This window comes from Lepus europaeus, chromosome 20, assembly GCF_033115175.1.
Source record: "Lepus europaeus isolate LE1 chromosome 20, mLepTim1.pri, whole genome shotgun sequence".
Taxonomy (NCBI): Eukaryota; Metazoa; Chordata; class Mammalia; order Lagomorpha; family Leporidae; genus Lepus; species Lepus europaeus.
This window is the reverse complement of record NC_084846.1, coordinates 5,522,932-5,547,888: the sequence shown is the minus strand read 5'-3', so window position 1 is coordinate 5,547,888 and position 24,957 is coordinate 5,522,932. Positions and strand designations below refer to the sequence as shown.

Sequence of the window (24,957 nt, the reverse complement as noted above, 5' to 3'; positions counted from 1 at the left end):
AGAGGTGCAGTTCACCCATTCTTAAACTCTCCATTTGTTTATCTGAAAGGCAGAGAGGAAGCTATCGTTCACTCACCGATCACTTCCCTAACGTCTGTAGCACCTGAGGCTGGAAACTCACGCTGCATGGCCCACGCCGGGGGCAGGGGCCGCAGCTGCGGCCTCCCCAGCTGCACGCCGGCAGGAAGTGGGAGTCAGAAGCCAATCCAGGACCCGCACAGGCCCTGCGACATGGAACGTGGGTGTCTTGGCCCATGTGCCACACGGCAGCCCCGGGAGGCGGGATGTCGGTGGTCGCTGAGAAGTGACTGTGTAGGGTTAAATTCTGAATTCTCATTTGTGTTGTTTTGTTTTAAAGATTTATTTCAAAAGGGAGAAAAGACAGAGAAAAGAGGTCTTCCATCCACTGCTTCACCCCCCAGATGGCCACAAGGGCCAGGGTTGGGCCAGGAACTTCCGTGTTTCCCGATGGGTGGCAGGGATTCAAACACTGGCTGCTCTCCCAGGCCCTGGGCAGGGAGCTGGATCGGAAGTGGAGCAGCCGGGACTTGACCCGGCGCCCACGTGGGATGCTGGTGTCAGGTGGAGGCTTCACCCGCTGTGCCAGTGCTGGCAATGTGTCCTTCCAATCCTCACACTGACTTCTGCACCCCAGATTTACTCGGAGCACGGACTGCAGTAGTTAATGATCTGGGCAAGAGGTAGGGTCAGACAAGACGACAGCGCGCACCCGAGACCAAGCTCCGGGCTGTGCAGCGGACGTGCCGCGGCGCTGGGCCTGGGAGGAGCAGACCTGAGCTCGGCTCGGCCTCTCCGAGGTGGAGCCGCCCACTGCGCAGGCGCTCTGGGCCCAGAACTCAGGCCACAGAGACCACGGCGTGCGCGACGCCCCGGGCCGGAGCGGGAAGTGGACACAGAACCACGCCGAGCCAGGCCGCTTCTCCTCCGGGTTTTATTGACCGTCACGGCTCCACCACTTTCCGTGATCCAGATCTAAGTGCGGTCCCCGTACCCCGCGTGGTCCCGGTCCCGCGCCCTCACCCACTCCCTTCCGCAGAAGTCTGTTTCCTGCGTTACTGGCTCCCAACAAAACCGGAACCTGCGACTCCCATGGATTCCCAAAGAGCTTCTTCCTCCACGTCCCTGCCCACACAGCGGGTCACAGCAGGCTGGCGCGGGATGCTGCGACATTCACTTATCTGGAAGTCAGAGAGAGGAGACAGACGCCCGAACAGCCGGGGCTGAAGCCAGGAGCTCCATCCGGGTCTCACACATGGGCGGCAGGGGCCAGGTCCTGGGGCCCCCACCTGCTGGCCCTGCAGAGCGCGGCTGGGCGGGGCACAGCGACGCGCAGCCCAGTGAGGCTGCGCACGGTTCCCCGTCGGGTCCTGGGGGCGGCCACGCGCGTGGCCGATGAGGGTGGGGGGGCCGCCCGGGTGAAGAACGCACAGGACGCCTCCGCGGTACTTTTCCAGCTTCTATTGCAAAGTAAACACAAGACACAACCGGGGACGCCCGTCATGCAAACAGGAGGCCAGGTCCACGCATGAGACGAGTCTGACGTCTTCAGCTCGGGGGTTGCGTGGCCAGGACGGGACCCGGGGCAGCAGGGCGGCGCGCTCCCGGGCACGGCGCCGCGGGGGCTTCACCGCGCGGCCTCCGCCTCGCTCGCGGCGAGCTGGTCTCTCCTCGCCCGCTGCAACATCTGCTCCTCCCACAGCGCCTGGTCCACCTGCTCCGCGGTCAGCACCACGGGCCGGTACTTCTCGTCGAACAGCCGCTCGTTGGCCTCGGAGCGCAGCTGCTGCGGCCCGACCACGCGCAGGTGCGCGGGCAGGTGCGCGAACTCCTCGTCGTTGACGTCGCAGTCGCGCATCCGAGCGCCCAGCACCCACCAGCGGCCCACGAAACCCACGTCCAGGACCCGGCCCGGGAAGTCGGCCCAGCGGGGCTGCAGGTAGCGGCAGCGAGCCTGGTAGAGGCTGGCCTGGGGGTCGCAGGGCGCCTCGTACACCAGCGAGCAGAGCCCCAGGTTCACGTGGCGCAGGCGCCCGCGGCCCCGAAGCCACAGCAGCCGCTGCACGAAGCCCTCGGCAGGGCGGCTGCGCGTGGCCGGCGCCAGCAGCAGCAGGGTCCCCGACGCGTCGAGCAGCGCCTCCTCGAAGGCCGCCTCGCTGGGCGCCAGCGCGCAGCAAGCCGCCGCGCCGCCCAGCAGCGCCGCCCACGCCGCCGCTCGCCCGGGCCGCGCCCGCGCCGCCGCCGCCGCGTCCCGGCAGGCTTCGGCGTAGTCGCTGAGCAGCGCGCGGGCCCAGGCGCCTGGGAGGAAACACGCGCCATCAGAACCGTCCGGGTACGCTGCGGACACCCCCACCGCCGCCTTCCGCCCCCACTTACCCAGCCGCGCCCACACGCCGGGCTTGGCAGCCGCCGCGTCCCCCGCGTCTCGGCGTCCTCGGGCCCAAAACCTCTTCAGGGCGGCCGCCGCCATCCTCTTCCGGTCTGAGGTCCGTTCTCCGGAAGGAAACACCGGGCACCCGAAATAAAAGCTCCGGGCAGTGTCTTCTGCGCACGCGCCCATGCTACCGGAAGTGGCTTCTCCCCGGAGGAGTATAGAGACGGACCGGCGCCGGATGTTGCTGTCCGGTGCGACCGAGCTCGCTGCGAGGGTGGGCGGGCCGCGCAGGCGCACCTTGTCGCAGCCACGCCGGCCGAGGCAGCCGCAGGTGGGCAGGGCGGGGTGCACCTGTAGGGGCCAGGACGGCGAGTGTCAGCGCCCGTGGGTGCCGCTAGCCACTACGCAGTGCTTGGAGTCGGGGCAGAGGCCCCGGGGAGGGAGCTCCGTCCTCAGAGCGCGATGCAGTGAGGACGCCCGGCGACCATGGCAGCGGCCGACGAGCTGGCCTTCCACGGTGAGTGCGGCCCGCGCGTGCCCGGCGCCCCCACTGCGGGCCCTGGCCTGGGAGCTTCCGGCTCGGAGTTAACCAGAATCCCAGACGGCGGTAAACCCTGACCCCGGATCTGAAACCCGACCCACGCGTGGGACCCACCCCACCTCCACTCCTGCCCCAGGCCCGTGACGCCCCCCATCCCATCCCAGGACCCCCCCCTACATTGCAGCCCCGGGTGCGCCTGAGGGGGCAGCTCTGTTCCCCGTGCCCCCAGACTGGCTCGGGGAAGACCACCGAGGTGGCCGCCACCCACCCCCGGGTGAGCCCGGAGCCGCGCCACACACCTGCGTCCCGTGCGCCCTCCCCAGAGTTCGAGGAAGCCACCAATCTCCTGGCCGAGACCCCGGATGCCGCCACCACGAGCAGGAGTGACCAAGTGACCCCCCAGGGCCACGTGGCAGTGGCCATGGGCTCGAGCGGCAGCTACGGAGCCGAGGAAGAGGAGGCGGCGGAGGAGGAGGGGGGCGACCAGGCCGCGGTGAGTGGCTCGCGCTCGCGTCCCGCGCCCCGCGCGCCCCAGGCTGTCGGGCGGGCACTGAGGGTGTCGGGTGCAGCTCCTGCAGGAGAAGCCGCAGCCCGGGTTCTGGACCTTCGGCTACTACCAGAGCTTCTTTGACGTGGACACTTGGCAGGTGAGGCTGGGGCTCGGTCGCGCGTGGGGCTCGGTCCCGAGCTCTTAAGGGCAAGGCCTCGGGCCGGGCAGGAGGCTGGCGGCCTCGCGTCCTGACGCGGGACTTGCCCCGCAGGTCCTAGACCGCATCAAGGGCTCCCTGCTGCCGCGGCCCGGCCACAACTTCGTCAGGCACCGGCTGCGGAACCGGCCGGATCTCTATGGTGAGTTCGGTGGGTTGTGCGTCCAGCCCGTGTGGGCGGGGCAGAGGCCTGGGACGGGGCTGTCACCCACCCGCGGGCGCCCCCCACAGGCCCCTTCTGGATCTGCGCCACCCTGGCCTTCGTCCTTGCTGTCACCGGCAACCTGACCCTGGTGCTGGCCCAGAGGAGGGACCCCTCCATCCACTACAGCCCCCAGTTCCACAAAGGTAAGCAGGCTGGCAGGCCCAGCACCCGTAGGGCTGGGGCGCCGTGGGGGCCCGGGCGCGTGACAGCCTCCCCTCCCCCGCAGTGACCGTGGCAGGCATCACCATCTACTGCTACGCGTGGCTCGTGCCACTGGCGCTGTGGGGCTTCCTGCGGTGGCGCAAGGCCGTCCGGGAGCGCGTGGGGCCATACACCTTCCTGGAGACCGTGTGTGTCTACGGCTACTCCCTCTCCGTCTTCATCCCCACGGTGGTGAGTGTGGCTTGCAGAGGGGGTGCCGGGGAGGCCGCAGGGACCTCTGGCACGGCCGCCCACTGCCATCCGGTCCCCAGGTCCTGTGGCTCATCCCCGTGCCGTGGCTGCAGTGGCTGCTGGGGGCGCTGGCCCTGGCGCTGTCGGCCGCCGGGCTGGTGTTCACCCTCTGGCCCGTGGTCCGGGAGGACAGCAGGCTGGCGGCCGCGGCGCTGCTGTCCACGGTGGTACTGCTGCACACCCTGCTGGCCATGGGCTGTAAGGTACAGTGGGGCTGACCCGGGCGGGGCCGCGGGGCCGGGAGCCAGCCAGCCAGCCTGCGGCGCTAACCCTGGGGGGGTCCTGGGTCAGCTGTACTTCTTCCAGCCGCTGCCCCCACAGCAGGTGGCCATGCCACCCCATGCCACAGCTCTGGGCGTGAACACACTGCTGCCGGCCACGCCGGCCCGGGCCACGGCAACCTCTTAGGATGGCCCCGAGCCCACAGGTGAGGAGCTGCTTCCGGCCGAGGCGGTGGGGGGCTGGCCCCTGCCCCAGGCGAGATGCACAGGGCCTTCCCCGGGCTTCTCTTTCAGGCCGCACCAGGGGCCCCCAGACAGCGACCGAGGCCTCGCGGGACGCCTTCAGAGCCCTCCGCCACGTCCAGACTTTTCTTACAAAGCAAACACTTTTATTTTCTATGCAAAGGTGATTCAGAGAATTTATATAAAGGCGGGAGGGGCAGCCGAGCAGGGAGCTTCCAGCGCAGCGCCAGGCAGGGCCTCGCCCCCGCCCCCGCCGGCCGTGCCCCCACCTCCCTGCCTCCCGTGGCCTCGGGCCTGGCTGCGCTCGGGGCTTCGACACGGGACAAGTACAAGAAAACTGCCTGTGCTGACATCCATGTCCTGCTTGGTTTATTTTTCTCTTTCTTTTCTGTGTCTGGAGGGAGAGGTCCCTTCCCAGGCTGGGAGGGGCCGAAATGCCATCATGGTATAGGGACTGGAGCGGCAACACAGGCCTAGGGTTAGCTACAGGACGAGGACGGGACGCCCCCCCCCCCCCCAGCCCCGGGGTGCAGCGCCAGGTGTCCGTGCCTGTCCCGGGGGCCCTGGGGACCTACCCTCCGGTCTAGCGCAGGGCGGGGCGGGATGGGGAGCAGCAGGAGGCAGGGGCTGTGGACGGAGGCCTCCAGGCAGCCAGGGTGGGTTGTACATTCAAGTGTGAGGTGAACCCTTGGGTGGGGAGGGGGCCCCAGGGCCTGGCCCCACCCGGCCCTGAGGACCCTGCAGGGCCGCCCCCCCTCCCCGCCACCTCCCCCCCGCCGCTGAGCCTCTGAGTCCGAGGGGGGAGACGGGGGCTGCTGGCTGGGCCCGGCCGGCCGGGTTTCTCAGAGGATCTGTGGATTGACACTGGTTCTTTTCGTAAAAAAATAAAATTAAAAAAAGCAGCATGTCACGCCCGTGGTGACCAAGGCCTGGGAGCTGAAGGGGGGCCCCGCCTCCCACCCCGACCGGGCGCAGCTGTGGGCCCCGCGGGCCGTGACAGATGTCAAGGCCAGGTCGGGGGGCTGGGGGAGGGGTCGAAGGCGCCCCTGACGTGATGTGTGTCAATCATGGCAGCGGCGCGCGCTCGTGGGCAGGGGGGGCGGCGGCAACACGGTGTAAAAAAGTGTCCAAGTTCCCATAGCAAAGAGGGCTGTGACGGGGTGTTCGGGCTGCTCCAGCAGGGGCGTCATTTGGTTTCCTGGTGCTGTGGCGGGCGGCCGCGGCGCCTAGCTCCCGTAGTGCATGGTGTTGGTCGGGAGAGACAGGGGCGAGGCCATGGAGATGGCGGGGCCGCCCATGGTGAACTGGCTGTTGACCGCATAGTGGGCGCTCGAGCCGCCGCCGCCGCCCTGGGCGCCCGAGGAGCCTGTGGGGCAGGGCGTGGGCACTGAGGGGCCGCCGTGGCCCCCCGGCCCGCCCGCCGGCCCCCCCAAGCCGAGAGAGAGAGCGCGTGCAGGCGGGCGGCGCACTGGCAGGCCGGTGCGGCCCCCCGCCCGCAGGCCCCGCGCCCGGCCCCCGCGTTACCTTGCACAATGCCTGTGCTCATTATGGAGCCCATCCGCGAGTGGGTGTGATTGACAATCCCCGTGTTGGCTGCGCAGCGAGGGAGGAAGGAAGGGAGGGAGACGGCGTCACCGCCCCCCGCCGGCCCGGCCCAAGGCGACAGAGCGAGGCGGAGAGAGAGCCCCCGGCCCCGGCCCCGGCGCCCACTCACCTAGAGGAATCAGGTTGTTGTGGCCCACGCTGGAGCCGCCGGCGATAACACTGCTCAGGTCGTAGGCGGTCGGCATGCCTGCGCCCGGGGAGGGACGTGTCACCGGGGGCCGCCCGCCGCCCCCCGCCCGCGGGGCCGGCCCGGCCACTCACCCGCCACGGCCATCCCGCTGCTGAGGTTGTAGGTGCTGCCCGTGTTCCACATGTTCTCGGAGGGCGACGTGTAGTGGGAGCCGGGCGGGGGCGAGGGCGTCGTGCCCGTGTATCTGCGGCAGAGGCGGGGCCGTGGGCGGGGCCTGGGCGGGACACGCCCTCCGCCACGCCCGCCCGCCGCCACGCCCCCGCCCGGCTCCAGGCGGCCCGCGCCCGCGTACCTGAAGAAGGGGTTTTTCAGGTCCAGGAGGTTACTGGACTTGGAGCCCGTCTGGTCCACCTGGGCCACAATACTGATGTCGTAGCTCTGTCTGCAGGGGCGGGCAGGGCAGGGTGGTCGGGAGCCTGCGGGGCTAGGGGCCCGACCCCCGGCCCCCGGCCCCCGGGCGGCCAGTCCCACCTCTTGTTGGCGATCAGCAGACAGGTCCCTGAGAGCGTGTCCCCGGCCTTGGCGAACAGCGGCGACTGGAACAGGCACCGCACCTGGTACCAGTGCGTCAGCGGCTCTGTCGGGGCCGTGGACAGCCACACGGTCATTCTGTGGGGAGGGACGGGCGCGCTCAGGCTGCCGCCGGTGCTGGAGCTGGAGCCAGGCAGCCTCCAGAACACAGGCACACGCCGGCGCCGGCCCCCAACACCCGTGTGCGAGGGCGCGGGAGGCGTGGGAGGTGTGGGAGGTGCGGGAGCCCGGCAGACGGCACCTGCTCCAGACAGGCTCTCACCGGCCCAGGTGCAGCGCCTGGGCTCAGGGTGCGGGGCCGTGGGGCGGCAGTGGGGTCAGGGTGCGGGGCTGTGGGGTGGCAGTGGGGTCAGGGTGCAGGGCAGTGGGGTCAGGGTGCAGGGCAGTGGGGTCAGGGTGCAGGGCTGTGGGGCGGCAGTGGGGTCAGGGTGCAGGGCAGTGGGGTCAGGGTGCAGGGCAGTGGGGTCAGGGTGCAGGGCTCTGGGGCGGCAGTGGGGTCAGGGTGCGGGGCAGTGGGGTCAGAGTGCGGGGCTGTGGGGTCAGGGTGCGGGGCTGTGGGGTGGCAGTGGGGTCAGGGTGCGGGGCAGTGGGGTCAGGGTGCGGGGCTCTGGGGCGGCAGTGGGCTCAGGGTGCGGGGCCGTGGGGCGGCAGTGGGCTCAGGGTGCGGGGCCGTGAGGCAGCAGGGGCTGCCCTGTGCACTCACATGGAGCCGATGAAAGCGACGTCAAACCAGAAAGCCAGGCCGTGGACCAGCCCCGAGTGCAGCATGTGGAATTTGAATGGGATCTCTATCCTGGAAGGGAAAGGCAGTGGCTGCTGGCTGGGGAGACCAGGGGCACGGCCGGGGCCCCTGCCCACCTGCCCCGGGTCAGCAGGAGGCGCCCGTGACCTCGGCGGGAGCCCAGCTGCGCCGCGGGGGTGGGTGCAGGCGCTGGTACCTGTGCAGATCTCCCTCTTTGGCTTCTAAGAAGTTCACGGTGTACTTGACAGACTTGGCCATCAGGATTCGGATGTCAAACGTGTCCTGGGAGAGAGCACACAGGCCACCCGGCTGTGGGCGGGGCCGGCAGGGCAGGCAGGGCAGGAGAGCAGCCTGGCCGTCCCAGCCTGGCCTGCTCGGTACACTGAGGGGCGTGCGCAGCAGCTCGGTGCCACTGTTCAGGGCCTGGAGCCTCCAGGTTCCGCCAGCCATGGAGGGTCACCTCCACATGAGTGTGCGCACGCACAAACTCACGTGTGACGGGGTCAGGGTTGGCAGAGGGGCCGGCACAGTGGCATAGCAGCTAAAGCCTCCACCTGAGCACCCGCATCCCATATGGGCACCAGTTCAAGTCCCGGCTGCTCCTCTTCTGATCCAGCTCCCTGCTAATGTGCCTGGGAAAGCAGTGGAGGATGGCCCAAGCGTTTAGGTCCCCGCACCTGCGTGGGAGACCAGGGAAGAGGCTCCTGGCTTTGGATTGGCTCAGCTGTGGCTGTTGCGGCCATCTGGGGAGTGAACCAGAGGATGGAAGACCTTTCTTTCTGTCTCTCCCTGTGTCTGTAACTCTCTCAAATAAAGAAATAAAATCTTAAAAAAAAAAAAAAAGATAAGCTGGGGCAGACATCTGGCACAGCAGTCCACACGGAGGGCCTGGGCTCTGCCCCAGTTCTGCCTCCTGTTCCGTCCTGGGAGGCAGCAGTGTCGGCTCCAGGGCTCGGGCCCCTGCCCCCCCCACGGGAGACCTGGACTGAGCTCCTGGCGGCAGCCTGGCTGTTGTGGGCATTGGGGAAGTGAGCCAGCAGATGGAAGATCTGTTTCTGTCTCTCTACCTTTCAAATAAATGAGGTTCCTGAAAGTTTATTTGGGTGCACGTGGAGGAACTCTGACATCCACGCACAGGAGGCGTTCGGTCCTGGATTCCACTTCAGAGCACCCAGGTACCCAGCTCCAGCCTCCTGGGAGGCCGTGGTGATGGCTTAAGTGGTTGGGTTCCTGCCACCCACGCGGGAGACCTGGATGGAGCTCCTGGCTCCCAGCTTCCGTCCTAGCCCAGCTCTGCCTGTTGCAGGCACTATTGGGCTAGGCCATCGCCTATGACGCCGCCACCCCATGTGGGGGCCAGTTCCTTTCCCCGCTACTCCACTTCCGATCCAGCCTGGGAAAAGCCAGCAGAGGATGGCCTGGTGCTTGGGCCACGGACACCCGCGTGGGAGAACTGGAAGAAGCTCCTGCCTTCAGCCCGGCTGCTGCAGCCATCTGGGACGTGAACCAGCAGACGGCAGCTCTCTCTGTCTCTCCCCCTCTTTCTGTAACTCCACCTTTCAAATACATAAATAAACATTTTGAACAAGGCAGACGTGTGGGCAGGCGCTGTGGCACAGAAAGTTAAGCTGAACTGGGATGTGTGTGTCCTGCTACCGGAGTGCCTGGGGTTGAGTCCCAGTTCTGCTGCTTTTTTTTGGACAGACAGGCAGAGTTAGACAGTGAGAGAGAGACAGACAGAAAGGTCTTCCTTCCGTTGGTTCCCATCTGGGATGTTGGTGCTGCAGGCGGAGGATTAACCAAGTGAGCCACGGCGCCGGCCCCAACATCAACTTCTTTACAACAGAATAAATAGAAGAGCTGTAAGATGACAAATTTGTATCCAATCAGACCAGGAGTTACATTAAAAGCAGGTGATCTAAATATCGTAATAGACATGTGTTAAGAAAAAACAAACCCTAATTTATATGCGGCACAGAGCAAACAAGCCTTATGAAGACAAAAACAGGCTGAAAGTGGAAGGATAGGCAGAGATCTGTTAACCAAAGCCACAGAGCTGAACTGCTTTCAGGGGGAAAAAAAAAGACCTCGGGGCCGGCGCCATGGCTCACTAGGCTAATCCTCCACCTGCGGTGCTGGCACCCCGGGTTCTAGTCCCAGTTGTGGCGCTAGATTCTATCCCGGTTGCTCCTCTTCCAGTCCAGCTCTCTGCTGTGGCCTGGGAGGGAAGTGGAGGATGGCCCAAGTGCTTGGGCCCTGCACCCGCATGGGAGACCGGGAGGAAGCACCTGGCTCCTGGCTTTGGATCGGCGAAGCACCGGCCATTTGGGGGGTGAACCAATGGAAGGAAGACCTTTCTCTCTCTCTCTCACTGTCTAACTCTGCCTGGCAAAAAAAAAAAAAAAAAAAAAAAGACCTTGGGCCGGTGCTGTGGCATAGCGGGTAAGGCCACCGCTTGCAGTGCCTGCATCCCATATGGGCACTGGTTCAAGTCCAGGCTGCTCCACTTCCAATCCAGCTCTCTGCGATGGCCTAGGAAAGCAGTAGAAGATGGCCCAAGTCCTTGGGCCCCTGCACCTGTGTGGGAGACCTGGATGGAGTTCCTGGCTTCAGATCAGCGCACCTCTGGCCATTACGGCCGACTGGGGAGTAAACCAGCAGATCGAAGACACCTCTCTCTCTCTCTCTCTGCCTCTCCTTCTCTCTGTGTGTAACTCTGACTTTCAAGTAAATAAATAAATCTTAAAAAAAAATAAGACCTCAAGGTGAGAAGTACTGTTAGAGATACTTCACGTTGTCAAAGGGAATCCAACAGGAAGCTTTAATAACCCTACGCCTGTATGCACCTAATAACACAGTGTCAAAATCAATAAAGCAAAAACTGTCATATAATGAGACACAAAAACAAGCCAGTAATTAATAACCTAGGGACGGCAGAGGAGAGAATATGACCCCCGTGATGAACAGACGTGTGACACTCATGTAACACTGCTCGTGGCACGGGACAAGACACCTGCTTTGCAGTGCCAGATACCATGACCCAAGCAGACGACCAGCTGGACTCGGGGAACTCCCTGCAAACTCCACGGGACTGCCATCCTGCACGTCTCCCTGCCCGCCGAGGGACTCAGGCAGAACAGGATTCTGGTTGTGGCTACAAATGTCACGTCCTGAGGCCCGCACTGCGGCACGTCAGGTTAAGCTGCTGCCTGCAGCGCCAGCATCCCATGTGGGCGCCGGTTTTGAGTCCTGGCTGCTCCACCTGCAATCCAGCTGCTGCTAGTGCTCCTGGGAATGCAGCAGAAGGTGGCCCAAGTGCCTGGGCCCCTGCACCCACATGGGAGACCTGGATGGAGTTCCGGGCTCCCGGCTTCACCTGGCCCAGCCACAGCTGTTGTGGCCACACAGGGAGTGAACCAGCAGATTGAAGAAATATGTGTATCAAAGAGAGAGAGAGAGAGAGAGACAGAGAGGGAGAGAATCCTAATACACACACATCGGTGGGAAGCCTCTATAATGCTTTTAGGGAGGGGAACAGTGTGGCTGGATCAGGGTGGGGAGGCCTTCCCCCTTCACGCTCATCTGACTTTTGAACCCCGGGTCTGTATGTCAGTTTAAAACTCCTGGGGGCCAGCACTGTGGCATGGCAGGTAAAGCCACTACCTGTGACAGCCAGCATCCCATATGGACGCCGGTTCGAGTCCCGGCTGCTCCACTTCCCATCCAGCTCCCTGCTAATGCACCCGGGAAAGCAGAGGAGGATGGACCCAGTGCTTGGGCCCCTGCACCCACGTGGGAGACCCGGATGGAGCTCCTGGCTCCTGGCTTCAGCCTGGCCCTGCCTTGGCTGCTGTGGCCATCTGGGGAGTGCCTGGGGAGTGACCCAGCGGAGGAAGACCCCCGCGCTACTCACCACCACGGGCTGCCGGAAGTACTCGTCTACTGCGGCTCCTCGGAGGGCCGACAGGTCCACGCCGTGGAAGGATGGCTGGTACCTGCGAAGGCCCCCAGGCCGCAAGGTCACCCGCAGCAGGGAGGGGCGGGCGGGTGGCCCCGGCCCGCTCCCCTGCCCCCCGCGCCCTCACCAGAAGTTGGCCTTGGTGAACTGCTCCATGTAGAGCTGCTCGTCTGTGAAGGGCGCCAGGTGCACGTCGCCGATGGTGGGGAACATGTTGCCTGGAGCGGGGCAGGGAGGGGTGGGCGTCAGCGCGGCCGAGGGGCTGCCCGGCCGCTCAGCCACCTCTCCGCGCCCACCCGCGGCACCTGCGGCACCATGTGAGGTGGGGGGGGCCTGTCCCATGTCCCGGGACTAGGGCTGGGGGCAGCCCCACGGGAGAGCACGCGGCTCCGGACAGAGCGAGCCCCGGGCTCCGCCAGCGCTGCCGGGGCTTCTGCTGAGGACACGGGCGTGAGGTGTCAAGCCGCAGCCCCCACCCCGCTCAGGGAGCAGGAGCGGGCCCCTCCCCCACTGGAGGCGCGCCCGCCAGCAGCGGCAAGAGCTGGGGTTCCAGAGGCACTGGCCGCGCGGGGAGCACCTGGCCTCCAGATGTGGGCCTCCCCCGCCCGTCCTTGCGCGGGAAGGAGGCCCAGGCGCCCGTGGTGGGGGGAGGGGGGCTCTCCCTTTGCTGCATCGCAGCCAGGCCGCACTGGGCCGGAAATGCCTGGCCCGGGGCTTCCTGCCCTGCGGTAGGGGGCGCTGTGGGGGACCCCGCGGGCTCAGGGAAGAGCCGACTCCCAGCTGACCTCAGTCCCACAAGGAGGGCGGCCCCACCACCCATGCCGAGTGCAGGAGAGCAGGCTGGGACAAGGGACACAGCCGCCGCCACCCCCTGGGTCTCGTTAGTCCCACCCGGTGGGTGCTGGGGGCACAGCCCGGCCCAGCTGCCAGCGCCCCGGGCTCGGCCCCTCCCGAGCACCGCGCAGTCCCGACGGAAACAGACACACACTCGGGACTCCTGGGGCCACACAGACTGTGGTGACAGCTGCCCACTCACCCAGAGGCACAGAGACCCGGGCCAGGGGCGCAGACAGGAGGCGACACACGGGCTGGCCGGCCAGCGGCCCCCTCCCGCGCCCGCCCGCCCGTCTCCCGGGCTCAGGGCCCTGTCCCAGCCAGCTGGCGGCAGGTGCGGCAGGCCCAGCCCCCCGGCACCCCGGGCGCTCACCGCCCGGCCGCAGGTACTTCTTGGCGTGCAGGTAGCTCTCCAGCATGCGCTCGTTGAAGAGCATGTAGCCCATGGGCTCCGACACGATGATGTCCACCTGCTCGGGGAGCGAGACCTCCTCCACCTTGCCGGGGATGACCACGATGCGGTCGGTCAGGTTGTTGCTCTTCACCAACACCTGCGGGCGGGGCGGGCGGACACCGGGCTCAGGGCGGCCCCCTGGCGCCCCCTCTTCACCATGCCCACCCCCCCACCCCCGGTCAGGGCCCTCCCAGCCAGGACCAGCGGGCACCGACCTCAGCGTGCTGGGCCATGGTGCTGGCCTCCACCGCATAGATCTTCCTGGCTCCAGCTTGGGCGGCAAAGAACGACAGGATCCCGGAGCCACAGCCGACGTCCAGTACAATCTGAGGGAGGAGGCGGGGCGGGCGTCAGACCTGAGCATGGGAGCGCACCTGCCCCTGCTCAGAGCGGGGGCTGGGCATGAGTGACCCTGGGAGCTACACCCCAGCTGCCCCCGGCCCGTGTGGCTGCCTCGGGCCAGTGCTGGACACCTGCCTTTCACCCCACTCTGGGTCTAGGCAACCAAACATCCTTCTGGGGAGAAAAGGGCCCGGGGAGGGGTGGAAGGGGGGACCCAGGGAGGCACCTCCTGGCTGTGTGCTGACCACGCCGAGAGGCGGAGCAGCTGGGACAGGTGAGGTTCCCAAGCCCTCCCTGGGGCACCTGAGGGCTGCCCGTGACCTTGACTCTACATGCTGGGTCTGTCCGATTGCTTCTGTCTGAGTAGAACGAGGACATTTCTGGGACGTGTGGGGGCTTCCATAGGAAAAAGGCTCTGGGCACAGCACCTGGCACCACCCAGAGCACACAATGCAGGGAGCTGCTTGGGGGGTATCCTCGGGCGCCCCCAGAGCCCTGCACACACCGGGAAAGGGGTGTGTCTCCCGGAGAGCTGGGAGGGACTTCACGGGACCCTGCACTGCTGTAGCGAGGCTCAGAGCAGCAGCCAAGAGGCCGCGCGGTGGCCCAGCCAGGCCCACAGCGGCTGCTGTGTCAGCACAGCTCTGCCCAGGATCCCAGCCCAAGCAAGGCCAGGGGGCAGGCGCCAAGCACAAACGAGGCACAGCCACTTAGATCTACGAGCGGAGCCCCCACGTGAGCTTCCATTCGATGCAAGAGGGGAGCCTGGGGTGGGCATTTGGCCTTGCCATGGAAACATCGGGGGCCTGGGTTCGAGTCCCGGCTCCAGCTCCTGACCCCAGCCTGCTAAGGTGCGCCCTGGGAGGCAGTGGTGGCTCCAGGACTGGGCCCTGCCCCCCCCGGAGACTCCGTCCCAGCCCTGGCTTCCGCACCCTGGCCAGTGCAGGCAGCCGAGGAGTCAGCCAGTGGACGCGAGCAGAGAGGGGACAGGAGTCCGATGCCAGGCCATGGGTGCCAAGGGAACGTGTTCCCATGTGTAAACGTGCGTGCTCCGTGCCGCTCCTCTAATCACCCGTTATTTGGTGATATTAAAGAGCCTTTAAAAGGAGCTAGGAAACCGACCAGAATTACGGTCCACGCAGCCTCTGTCCCCAGGGGCCCGCATCCATGGACTCGATCCAGCACGGATCAAAAATAATAGGGGAAAAAATAAATTGCAGGCTAAGTCGCTGCTTGGGCCTCCAGCATCCCATCAGTGTGCCGGTTCGAGGCCCGGCGGCTCCGCTTCCGATCCAGCTCCCTGCTAATGCGCCTTGAAAGGAGATGGCCCAAGTGCTTGGGTCCCCGCCCCCCACAAGAACACCAGACGGAGTTCCCGGCTCCTGGCTTTGGCCTGGTTCAGCCTGGCCATGGCAGCCGTTTGGGGAGTGCCAGCAGATGAAAACTTGCTCTCTCTCTGTCTCTCTCTCTCTCTGTCGCTTTGCGTTTCAAAGAAATGAACTAATCTTGTAAAAACTGCAGGTGTACTGCACATGTTGGGAGTTCTTGTCATTGTCCCCTGGCCCAACAATCCAGTGTGGCAACCGCGCACACAGCACTGACATCGACTTAGACGCTGCACGCCACGCAGGGATGATTGGCAGTGCATGGGAGGGGCTGGCACCGTGGTGCTCTGGGCTCGGCCACCATCGGCAAGGCTGGCATCCCATGCGTCTCAGCGGCTCTGCTTCCGAGCCAGCTCACCGCGGATGCACGTGGGAGAGCAGCCAGCTCACCGCGGATGCAGCCTGGCCCAGCCCCGGCCACTGGGGCCATATGGGGAAGGAACCAGCCGATGGAAGATCTCTCTCTTCCACGTTCTCCCCACCTCTCTCTCTCTCTCTCTCCCTCTGTCTGTCTCTCCCTCCCTCTCTGCGACTCTGCCTTTCAAATCTAAATAAATAAATCTTTAAAGTATATGGGAGAGAATGTACACAGGTTACAAACAAATACTATTTCACCTTAACTTTCACTTATTTTTATTTAAAAGGCAGGGACACATAGATTTCCCCACGCACTGCTGCACTTCCAAATGCCCACCACGGCTGGGACTGGGCCAGGACAAAGCCAGGAGCCAGGAGCTCCACCCGGCTCTCCCACGTGGGAGGCAGAGACCCAAGCCCTTGAGCCCTCCCTGCTGCCTCCTAGAGTGCGCATGAGCAGGGGGCTGGGCTAGAAGCAGCGGTGGGAAAAGAACGCAGCCCCCCAGGGTGGGACGCGGGCCCCACGCGGCATCTCTCTGCATCACAGCGTGCGCACCCCACTTCACTTTATGTAAGACACACGACGAGGAAGTCCCTGGCTCCAGCTCTGCCCTGGTCTGGTCCTTGCCCTGGGGGGTGACCCAGTAAGTGGGAGATGGCTCTCGGTCACTCTGTCTTTCAAAGAAGTAGAAAAGGACAAAACATCATGTTGCACACCTTAAAAATGCGGCCCCTTGAAACAGCTCATGGGAAAGGGGAGAAGCTCAGCTTATGTGGGTGCACGACGTTCTGAAACTCATGCATAGTTTGTTTCTAACAGGTGTCTGCCGGGGAGTGGACGAGGAGGACCCCTCGGTCACGTAGCAGCTGACCGATGTCCTGAGGCGCTGCCGGGAGAGAGCCTAGTGTTCTGGCACCCAGCTCAGGGTCTAAATCCCAAAGCCTCTGCCGACGGCCACACATGGAAGTGACATCTGGCGGCTCGTGTCCCCCGTGGAGCACGCGAGGTGCAGCTGATACCCCTCGGACCACAGAAAGCTCGGGGACACGGAAATCACAGGAACACGAGACGTGGGTGTCAGAATTTTTTGTGCACCAAATAAACTTGCCTTGTTAAACATCTGATTATTTATTTGAAAGACAGAGTTGCAGAGAGGGAGAGACAGAGACAGAGAGAGAGAGAGGCCGGCACTGTGGCATAGCGGGTAAAACCGCTGCCTGTGGTGCTGGCATCCCATGGGGCACTGGTTCGAGTCCCGGCTGTTCCACTTCAGATCCAGCTCTCTGCTATGGCCTGGAAAAGCAGTGGAAGACGGCCCAAGAACTTGGGCCCCTGCAGCCACATGGTAGACCAGGAAGAAGCTCCTGGCTCCTGGCTTCAGACTGGCCCACCTCTGGCCGTTACAGTCATTTTGGATGTGAATCAACAGATGGAAAACCTCTCCCTCTATCTCTCCTTTTTTTTTAATATTTATTTACTTATTAAAAAAAAAAAAAGCAGTTAGAGAGAGGCAGAGAGAGAGGGGGAGAGATCTTTCATCCCCTAGTTTACTCTCCAAATGACCACCAAAAACCAGGAGCTGGGACCTCTATCTGGCTCCCGTGTGGGCGCAGGGGCCCAAGCACCTGGACTATCTTTGCCACTCTCCCAGGCCACAGCAGAGAGCTGGATCGGAAGAGGAGCAGCCGGGACTCGAACCGCAGCCCATATGGGACGTCAGTGTCAAAAGCAGACTAACTCACTGCACAATGCTGGCCCCTGAACTTTTAATTCCCTTTCTCCACTAACGTTTGGGAGCACCCGTTTATGTTCAGTCCTCCGCTCTTGTGATCCCCTCAAACTTTAAGATAGAAATCAATGAGCAGGCACTGGTGTTTGGTGCAGTGGTTAAGAAGGGACTTGGGGGCCGGCGCTGTGGTGTAGCGGGTAAAGCCACTGCCTGCAGCACTGACATCCCATATGGGCACCGGTTCCAGTCCTGGCTGCTCCACTTCCCATCCAGCTCTCTGCTGTGGCCTGGGAAAGCAGTGGAAGATGGCCCAAGTCCTTGGACCCCTGAACCTGTGTGGGAGACCCAGAAGGAGCTCCTGGCTTCAGATCGGTGCAGCTCTGGCCATTGCGGCCAATTGGGGAGTGAACCAGTAGATGGATGACCTCTCTCTCCTTTTCTTGTGTACTCTTTCAAATAAATAAATCTTAAAAAAGAAAAAGGGGGGGGGGGGGGGGCTTGGGACACCTGCAGCCTGTACTGGAGTGCCTGGGGCCATGTCAGCTCTGCTTCCGATTCCGGCTCCCTGCCAACGCACACCCATGTACTTGGGTCCCTGCCACCCACGTGGGAGACGGGAATGGAGTTCTGGGGTCCTGGCCTCGACCTGGCCCAGCCCTGACTCACTGCGGCCATCTGGGGAGTGGACCAGCATGTAGGACACCTTTGTCTTGGCCTCTCCGTCCCCACCCCCACCCCCAGCCCCGCGCGCCGCCGGGCCCAGCTCGCCTTGTCCTTGAAGTCGGCGTGGTTCTGCAGGATGGCGCGCTGGTAGGTGCCTGTCCGCACGTAGTCCTGCATCATGTTCTGCTGCTGGGACAGGTAGCCGTAAAACTGGAACAGAGACGCGCCATGGCACAGGGCTCGCGCCGGCCCTGCCACCTCCCCTCGGAGGCCACGCCCCCCTCCCCGTGCCGGCTTGCACCTGCTGGCTCCCTGCGGGCAGGGAGCAGGACGGCCCCAGCTGTGTGCCGTGTGGACCCCCAGCCCCGCCCCCAGAGGAGAACTCGGGATGTGCCCCAGGCGGGGCTCTGGCATCAGGGGCCAACTGCCCCACGGCAAGGGCCCCAGGGAGAGCAGGAGCAGAAGGAAGAGCGCCCCGGAGCTGAGGACGGCGTCTGTCTGCAAGACGCCGGGCAGTCGGGAGGCAGCGTGGCGCCGGAGCAGGGCCACAGGCTCTGGCCGCAGGCAGACCTGGCATCCCAGCTTGGCTCTGTGGCATAATAGATGGGTGACTTGGAGCAAGTCACTTAACCTCTCTGAGCCCCAGCTTTCTCATCTGAAAAATGGGGACAATAACAGCACTTACCTCCTAGACGCGCTGGGAGGCCCCAGGCGCCTCTGGGCACAGAAAGCACTCAGACGGGTGCCAGGCGCGCGGCGAAGGCTCGGCACCTCGCCACTGCTCCACCATGACCAAACACGCCCGGCACCTGAGCGGCGCCTGCACTCAGACCCTCCCAGCAACTCCCTGGGGCCGGACCCGCGGCTCCACTGCACAGATGAGGAAAACTAAGGCCCACCAGGCGCAGGAGGGCACTTGCCCACGGCCACGGGCCAGCAGAGGCAGAGCCAGGACGGGAACCCAGGTGGGCCTGCCCTGTGCGGACGGCCCCGGGCCACAGGGCGGGCACCCACCCACCTGGAAATACTGAACGGCCGAGGACTCCTCCGTCCGCTCGCTGAACACGGACCGCTCCAGGGTGTGGCCCCGGCAGGTCTTCAGGATGTTGTAGAAGGAGCAGAAATCTGCAAGGGGGAGGGGCAGGGGTCACGGCGGGCGGTGCGCGCTTTGCACCAGCGTGACCTGGAGATGGCTTCCACCTCGAATCAGTATTCAGGTTTCAAATACAGGGAGGGTGGCCGTGCTGGGGTGACCCACACGCCGGGCGGGGACAGGTGTCCACGGGGCGCGCCCCAGGGGCACCACTGACCCCGGGCTCAGACCCGTGGCAACCAGCGCCGTCCACTGAGCAGCTCTGTGTGTGGCAGGGGACACAAGGGTGGCCCTCGATGTCCAGCGCCAGGGGACTGGGGAATCCCGGTGGACACAGAGGGGCTCAGAGCTGGGGACACGTCGGGCCAGCGCTGTGGGGCAGCAGGTTGAGCTCTGTGGGTGCGCCTAGCTGGGAGCCGCGCCTCTGTTCCCAGTCCCGACTGGTGCAGCCCTGGCAGGGTGATGGCTCGGGTTCTTAGGTCCCTGCCACCCGCCCGGGGGACTCAGATGGAGATCCTGGGGGTGGGGGTTCTTAGGTCCCTGCCGCCCGCCCGGGGGACTCAGATGGAGATGGGGGGGGGCACCTACCGCTGGGCGTGGCGAACTGGATGAGGACACTGTTGCAGCCCAGGGTGATGATGAAGGACTGCTTGCCCACGCGGCTGCACTCCGTGTCCCGCGACACCGAGCACTTGAACACACACACGTCTTCATCTGCGAGAACAGGCTGCGTGAGCGGGGCTTCCCAGTTGGCCGCCCCCACCCCCACCACACTCCCCGTGCCTGGGTCCCTCCACATCCCGCTCAGCACGCTCAGGTCTCCCTGGGACAACAGAAGCCGGAGGCAGGTCGCGGAGCAGGCTTGGAGACACAGCGCGCCTCATCTCAACCCGGCCGGTGGTGGGCGGGGCAGAGTGCTCGGAGCTCCTCCAGGGCGGCCGACAGAGGCCACCCGGACCACAGGCTGGGGACAGGCTGGGGAGACAAGTGGGGGCTGCGAGGGCTGGAGTCTCGCTGCTTCAGTGATTTCAATGGGACCATGACACTGGGGTCTTTAGACCAATGCCCCTCATCCTTAGAACACGCATGTGGGGGGCAGCGTTGTCACGTAGTAGGTAAAGCCACTGCCACCTACGTCCATAGGGGTGTAGGTTTGAGTCCCAGCTGCTCCACTTCTGATCCAACTCCCTGCTAAAGCAGTAGAAGATGGCCCAGGTCCTTGGGCCCCTGCACCCACAGAGCAGACCCAGAAGAAGCTCCTGGCTCCTGGCTTCAGAACAGCTCAGCTCCAGCCATTAGAGCCATCTGAGGACTGAACCAGAAGATGAAAGGTCTCCCTCTCTCTCTCTCACCATGCCTTTCAAATAAAAAATCTTTTTAAAAATAAAATAAAAATAAATTTAACAACAACAACAACAAAAAGATGCTATGGGCAAAAGCTAGTCCTACTCCAAATTTATATGTTTAAAAAAAAAGACACTGGTGGAGATGGTGAAAGGGACTTCCAGCAGCTGGCTCTAGAAACAACACCCTGCCAGAGGCCAGCACCTACAGAGCAGCAGTAACACTGTTTCCAGCCGCCAGCACAGCCCGGAGGGCCCAGCCGCCACCTGCCACAGCAGAATCCCCTAGGAGAGTGCGATTCCAGCCTCAGCTGCTCTGCCTCCCAGCCAGCTCCCTGCCAATCCCCCAGAACAAACAACGGAAATAGGCCGAGTCCTTGGGCCCCTGACACACACCTGGGGACCCCCAGGGAGCGCCTGGACCCTGGCTTCAGCCCAGCCCTGCCCCTGCTGCTGTGGGCATTTGGGCGATGAACCAGTAGATGGAAGAGCTCTCTCTCTCTCTTTCTCTCTCTGTCATTCTTCTTTTCAAATAAATAAATCTGTTTTTTAAAATTTTTATTTATTTATTTATTTGAGAGATAGAGTTACAGGCAGAGACACGAAGAGACAGAGAGAGGTCTTCCATCTGCTGGTTCACTCCCCAGATGGCTGCAACAGCCAGAGCTGGGCCAGAGCCAGGAGCCAGGAGCTCCATCCGGGTCTCCCATGTGGGAGCAGGGGCCTAAGCACTTGGGCCATCCTCTGCTGCTTTCCCAGGTTCATCAGCAGAGAGCTGGATTGGAGGTGGAGCAGCCGGGACACAAACCAGTACCCATATGGGGCGCTGGCGAGGTGGCGGTTTAGCCCACTACACCACAGCACCAGCCATCAAATACACCTTAAAAAAAAACAAACAAAAAAACAAACAAACAAAAAAAACCAAAACAGAGCAAGGCTGGAGGATTCATATTTCCCAATTTCAAAATGAGCTATGCTGGTACAGTGGCCAGTGCATTAATATGTAAACAAAAACCCAAAGCGACTGATGACCCAAACCTAACAGCTAAAACATGAACGCTCTTCGAAGAGCACACAGAGTTAAATGGGGGACCTGGGGTTTTACAGTGGATCCCTAGACACAACGCCTAAAGCACGCACCACGAAGGAAAAAGTCACAACCGGACTTTATTAGAGTTCAAACCTTTTGTGTCTCAAGAAGAAAATACAGGACGAGGCCGGCATCGTGGCTCACTAGGCTAATCCTCCGCCTGCAGCACCGGCACCCCAGGTTCTAGTCCCAGTCGGGGCGCCAGATTCTATCCCGGTTGCCCCTCTTCCAGGCAAGCTCTCTGCTATGGCCCGGGAGTGCAGTGGAGGATGGCCCAAGTGCTTGGGCCCTGCACCCCATGGGAGACCAGGAGAAGCACCTGGCTTCTGCCTTCGGATCAGCGCGGTGCACCGGCCGCGGTGGCCATTGAGGGGTGAACCAATGGCAAAGGAAGACCTTTGTCTCTCTCTCTCTATCCACTCTCCCTGTCCAAAAAAAAAAAAAAAAAAAAAAAGAAAAGAAAGAAAAAAAATACAGGACGAGGTGTGGCCCGGTGGCTGCTGGCTCCCTACTACTTTAATGCCCTTTGGAGGCAGCAGGTGGGGGCCCCAGGGCTGGGGTCCCTGACACCCACGTGGGAGACCAGGATGGAGTTCCAGGCTGCGGGCTTCAGCCGGGCCCAGCCCCAGCTGTTAGCTGTTGTGGCCATCGGGGGAATAAACCTGCAGTAGAAGCTGAGTCTGTCTGTCTGTCTGTCCCTCCCTCGCACAGTCACGCTGCCTTTCAAATAAGTAAGTAAATCTAAAAAAGGAGCAAGGGGAGGAGGGACACCCATCTCTGCCTGGGTGAAGGCAGGGCAGGGGCCCGCTGTAGGGACAAGCGCGACAGTGCCCGCGGGGAGAGGGAGCCCCACCACGCTGCCGTCACTGACGGGCGGCCGGGGCGTCCAAATCCACGTCCACCCAACACTCAGAACTGGGAAACGCAGAGATGCACGGACGGACACGGGCAGCAGCTGCTGAGCAGCCCCGGGGTGGCGGAAATGGTTAGCGAGGGGACAGAGACGCCGGGGCCCCACGCTGGGGACGCCCGCATGCCCTGATCTCGTGCTGTACAACAGTCTGTGTCAGGTTATGTGAATAAAAATGTTGCCAATATCAGGATGAACCAATGGGGGACACGGGTATTCCCTGGCCACAGGCCAGGAGCGAGGGCTGGGGGGGCGTGGCCGTGGCCCAGCCAAGGGGACCAGGGCCAGGTGCTCCCAGATCCAGCTACAAGCGGCTCTGGAAAGAGACTCGGAGCCCTGGCCCGTGCACCCCGGGGGGGGGGGGGGCGCAGAAGATGCAGCTGAGCTGCCCGCCGTGCCCGGGCAATGACACGGGGACCAGGACCCAGGCGCCGGGCAGGCGACCGCAGCACCTGTGGCCGAGTGACCCCTGGCAGCATCTGGTAGCCAGGGCCGGGCGCAAGCTGACCTGCAGGGCCAGCACTCCCTCACCATCCCAGCCAGACCCCCAGGCCCGCCCTGGCGTCTTGGGGGACACCTGGGAGAGATCTGCCATGTCAAACACCCAGCGGGCTGGACCATCCTCCTTCTCGCTTGTAAAACGCTCAGCCTGGCCGCTGAGGCCCTCTGGCCTGCGCCCCTGCCCCAGTCACACACATGAGCCCCTCCCCAACCCCCACAGGCCCCAGGCCACTCGCTGTGACCCACTGTGTAAGTGCACACCTGGGGACCAGTCCCTGGCCCGGGGTCACCTGCGGCCACCCAGCCTCGTGGCTCCAGACTGGGGGTGGGGGGTACAGGTGCCAGGGGTGGGTGTCTCCCCCTACCAGGGGGGTCTCTAGGGCCATGGGCCCGGGAGGGGTGGTCACCCATCCCCTCCCCCCCACAGACCCTGTGTATCTGCAAACCTCAGGTCGACCCCGAGCTGGCATCCGTGCTGGTAGCGAACTCTGGAGGTGGCAGGAGAAAGCCCCCCTGTGCCGGTCCCCAGAGCCCAGTGACGTGGGCAGTGACTCTGGGAAAACGTCCGGGGGTGTGTGGCTGAAGAGGGGGCTCCCTGGCCAGCAAGCTGTGCTGGGTTCTCGCTGACCCAGGTCGGCTGAGCCCACACAGGCCCCACCAGAGTACACACACCATGGCTGCCCAGGCCTGCTCTCTTGCCTGCCCACTGCACCCCATCCTGCTGGAGCCTGGGCTCAGCTCAGGGACCCAGAAGGCAGGGGCCAGCTCCACGGGGCAGAGCCCGACCCCCTTCACGTCACTCCTGGGACTGTCTGCACCCCTGAGCTCGCTCAGAGAGGTCAAGTCTCTTGCTTGAGGTCACACAGCGAGAGCAGCAGTACTGATGGGCTCCAGGGTCCCTGCTCATAGCCAGCGCACGCCCCAGGGCAGGGCCCGGCCACCCTTAGGCAGCATGGTCTCAGCTAAGGTGGCTCCATACTGCCTTGAAGCAATGAGCTGGCATGGCCGTGTGCCAATAAAACTGTTGATACATCCCTGCAGGGCCAGGTTCCGGGGTGTACAGGTGCAGAGGTGGGCACTGGCCACTTCCCACTCTGCTGGCCGCCGGGCAGGTGCTGGGAGCACCTGCAGCAAGCAAGGGGAGTGTCCAAGTCTGAGGGAGAGATCGGGGGAAGGCAGGGAGAGGGCTGCCGGCTGGGCACCGACTCCCCCTCCTCCCTGCAGACTCACGCTCCAACCCCACAGGAGACCCAGGGAGGTGGACAGGGCTGGCCAGGCAGTGTTGATGGGGCCGGGGAGGCTGCAGTGCTCAGGGGACACGGCTTCTGTCCCCACTGGTCTCGGAATCAAGCCCCCTCTTTGCTGGGTCCGGGGTCAGCAGACCCTGGGGGACCCCCACCATGGGGCACAAGAGATGATAGGCGTGGACAGGCATGGCAGGCAAGGGCGCTGCCCGCCCTGTCCCTGCCACCCCACACACCACGCCCTGGGGCCTGGGAGGCTTATCCCAGGGGGCTCTGAGCTCCCAGGGGCCTGTGCCTCAGCCAGTTAACAGCCCAGCCTGTTATCTTACAGGGCCCAGCTGCTGTGGTCTCTCACCTGCTCTGCCTGCCAGGTCCCCAGAGCTCCCACACCGGCTGGCCTGGGCCGCCGGCCCCCTTGCTCCGGAACACCTTGCCCTCTGCCAATTCCTAACCACCTCCGGGAGGTCCTCCAGCGTCTGCTGGGCCAGTCCCCACGGCATGGAGGCTGCGGGCACGGCCCCCGGCAGGTGCGAGCGCTCACAGGGACAGAGGCAGGCAGGGTGCAGGGTCCAGGGGCGTCGGAGGCCTCACGGATCCAGGGGCCGCACAGCAAGGCTCCCCAGTACGGCTGCTCCCCCACTCCCCACCGCAGGCTTCCTCTCGGGCTAGACAGACCCGGTCCGAGGGAATCCTGGGGACTCCCGGAGTCACACCCCTTCCATCCCTGGGCCAAGAACAAGGGGCAGGGAGGGGCCGACCACAAAAGACCCCACCCCACCCCCTGGCCTCTGCAGTGGGCAAAGCAAGGATGCAGGCGGGCGGGCGGAGAGGAGCTGGAGACCACACCCTCCGCCATGCCCCCACCTGACCATGCCCGTGCGCCCACCTGCCAGTCAGGCTCCGTGACCACTCTAATGGGCAACTCCTCATGAGCCTCAACCTTAGTCTGCTCACCGGCTCCAGACTGGGACACACCCAAGGGGTGGGATGACAGAGCCCTGGAGCCTGCCCCGCACCGCACCTGCCTGCACTCCTCTAGGGCCCCGGCTGTAAGGTGGGAGAGGAGGAGCCCCGTGCTGCGAGGTGGCGGGAGGCTTGGCAAGGGTGGCAGCCGGGAATCCTGGCGCGGCCTGGCCCCGAGCCCCGCAGTAACCCAAGCTGGTGCCTGCTGGGCGCAGCTGCTGTCGCACTCTGCCCAGCCTGGGCTGCCTGAGGCCCCTGAG

At 64.1% G+C, this 24,957-nt stretch overlaps 3 protein-coding genes across 4 annotated transcripts in view; 1 reads left to right on the top strand and 2 right to left on the bottom strand.

Moving 5' to 3' along the window:
* Window positions 1-359: 359 nt before the first annotated feature.
* TIMM29 (translocase of inner mitochondrial membrane 29) lies at window positions 360-2,663 on the bottom strand. The gene is made up of 2 exons (XM_062179555.1): window positions 2,395-2,663; window positions 360-2,316 (listed from the first exon to the last, which is right to left on the bottom strand). The coding sequence occupies exons 1-2, from the start codon at window positions 2,576-2,578 to the stop codon at window positions 1,646-1,648; spliced, it is 855 nt and encodes a 284-aa protein (XP_062035539.1). The 5' UTR covers window positions 2,579-2,663; the 3' UTR covers window positions 360-1,645.
* A 50-nt stretch (window positions 2,664-2,713) lies between these two features.
* Window positions 2,714-5,114, top strand: YIPF2 (Yip1 domain family member 2). Its single transcript, XM_062179553.1, has 9 exons — window positions 2,714-2,909; window positions 3,257-3,426; window positions 3,503-3,580; window positions 3,695-3,782; window positions 3,872-3,988; window positions 4,072-4,238; window positions 4,319-4,501; window positions 4,590-4,725; window positions 4,814-5,114. The coding sequence occupies exons 1-8, from the start codon at window positions 2,879-2,881 to the stop codon at window positions 4,704-4,706; spliced, it is 951 nt and encodes a 316-aa protein (XP_062035537.1). The 5' UTR covers window positions 2,714-2,878; the 3' UTR covers window positions 4,707-4,725; window positions 4,814-5,114.
* Window positions 5,115-5,208: 94 nt separating this feature from the next.
* CARM1 (coactivator associated arginine methyltransferase 1) overlaps window positions 5,209-24,957 on the bottom strand; it is a 31,077-nt gene continuing 11,328 nt past the window's right edge. The window contains exons 2-16 of one of the 2 annotated variants that reach the window (XM_062179551.1): window positions 19,235-19,360; window positions 18,572-18,678; window positions 17,659-17,763; window positions 13,292-13,402; window positions 12,996-13,173; window positions 11,916-12,006; window positions 11,744-11,825; window positions 8,027-8,112; window positions 7,792-7,881; window positions 7,029-7,166; window positions 6,850-6,939; window positions 6,629-6,741; window positions 6,477-6,554; window positions 6,287-6,355; window positions 5,209-6,128 (exon numbers count right to left, since the gene is read on the bottom strand). In XM_062179551.1, the coding sequence (XP_062035535.1) occupies window positions 5,989-6,128; window positions 6,287-6,355; window positions 6,477-6,554; window positions 6,629-6,741; window positions 6,850-6,939; window positions 7,029-7,166; window positions 7,792-7,881; window positions 8,027-8,112; window positions 11,744-11,825; window positions 11,916-12,006; window positions 12,996-13,173; window positions 13,292-13,402; window positions 17,659-17,763; window positions 18,572-18,678; window positions 19,235-19,360 (1,604 nt within the window). In that variant the 3' untranslated portion in view covers window positions 5,209-5,988. The remainder of the gene's footprint in view (window positions 6,129-6,286; window positions 6,356-6,476; window positions 6,555-6,628; window positions 6,742-6,849; window positions 6,940-7,028; window positions 7,167-7,791; window positions 7,882-8,026; window positions 8,113-11,743; window positions 11,826-11,915; window positions 12,007-12,995; window positions 13,174-13,291; window positions 13,403-17,658; window positions 17,764-18,571; window positions 18,679-19,234; window positions 19,361-24,957) is intronic. The other variant, XM_062179552.1, reaches the window with a different exon arrangement.

Coding starts and splice junctions, on each gene's coding strand:
- TIMM29 (XM_062179555.1), bottom strand. CDS start 2,578: ATGGGCGCGTGCGCAGAAGACACTGCCCGGAGCTTTTATTTCGGGTGC. Junction 2,317..2,394: donor CGGCGTGTGGGCGCGGCTGG/GTAAGTGGGGGC, acceptor GTTTCCTCCCAG/GCGCCTGGGCCCGCGCGCTG.
- YIPF2 (XM_062179553.1), top strand. CDS start 2,879: ATGGCAGCGGCCGACGAGCTGGCCTTCCACG. Junction 3,427..3,502: donor AGGGGGGCGACCAGGCCGCG/GTGAGTGGCTCG, acceptor TGTCGGGTGCAG/CTCCTGCAGGAGAAGCCGCA. Junction 4,239..4,318: donor CCGTCTTCATCCCCACGGTG/GTGAGTGTGGCT, acceptor TCCGGTCCCCAG/GTCCTGTGGCTCATCCCCGT.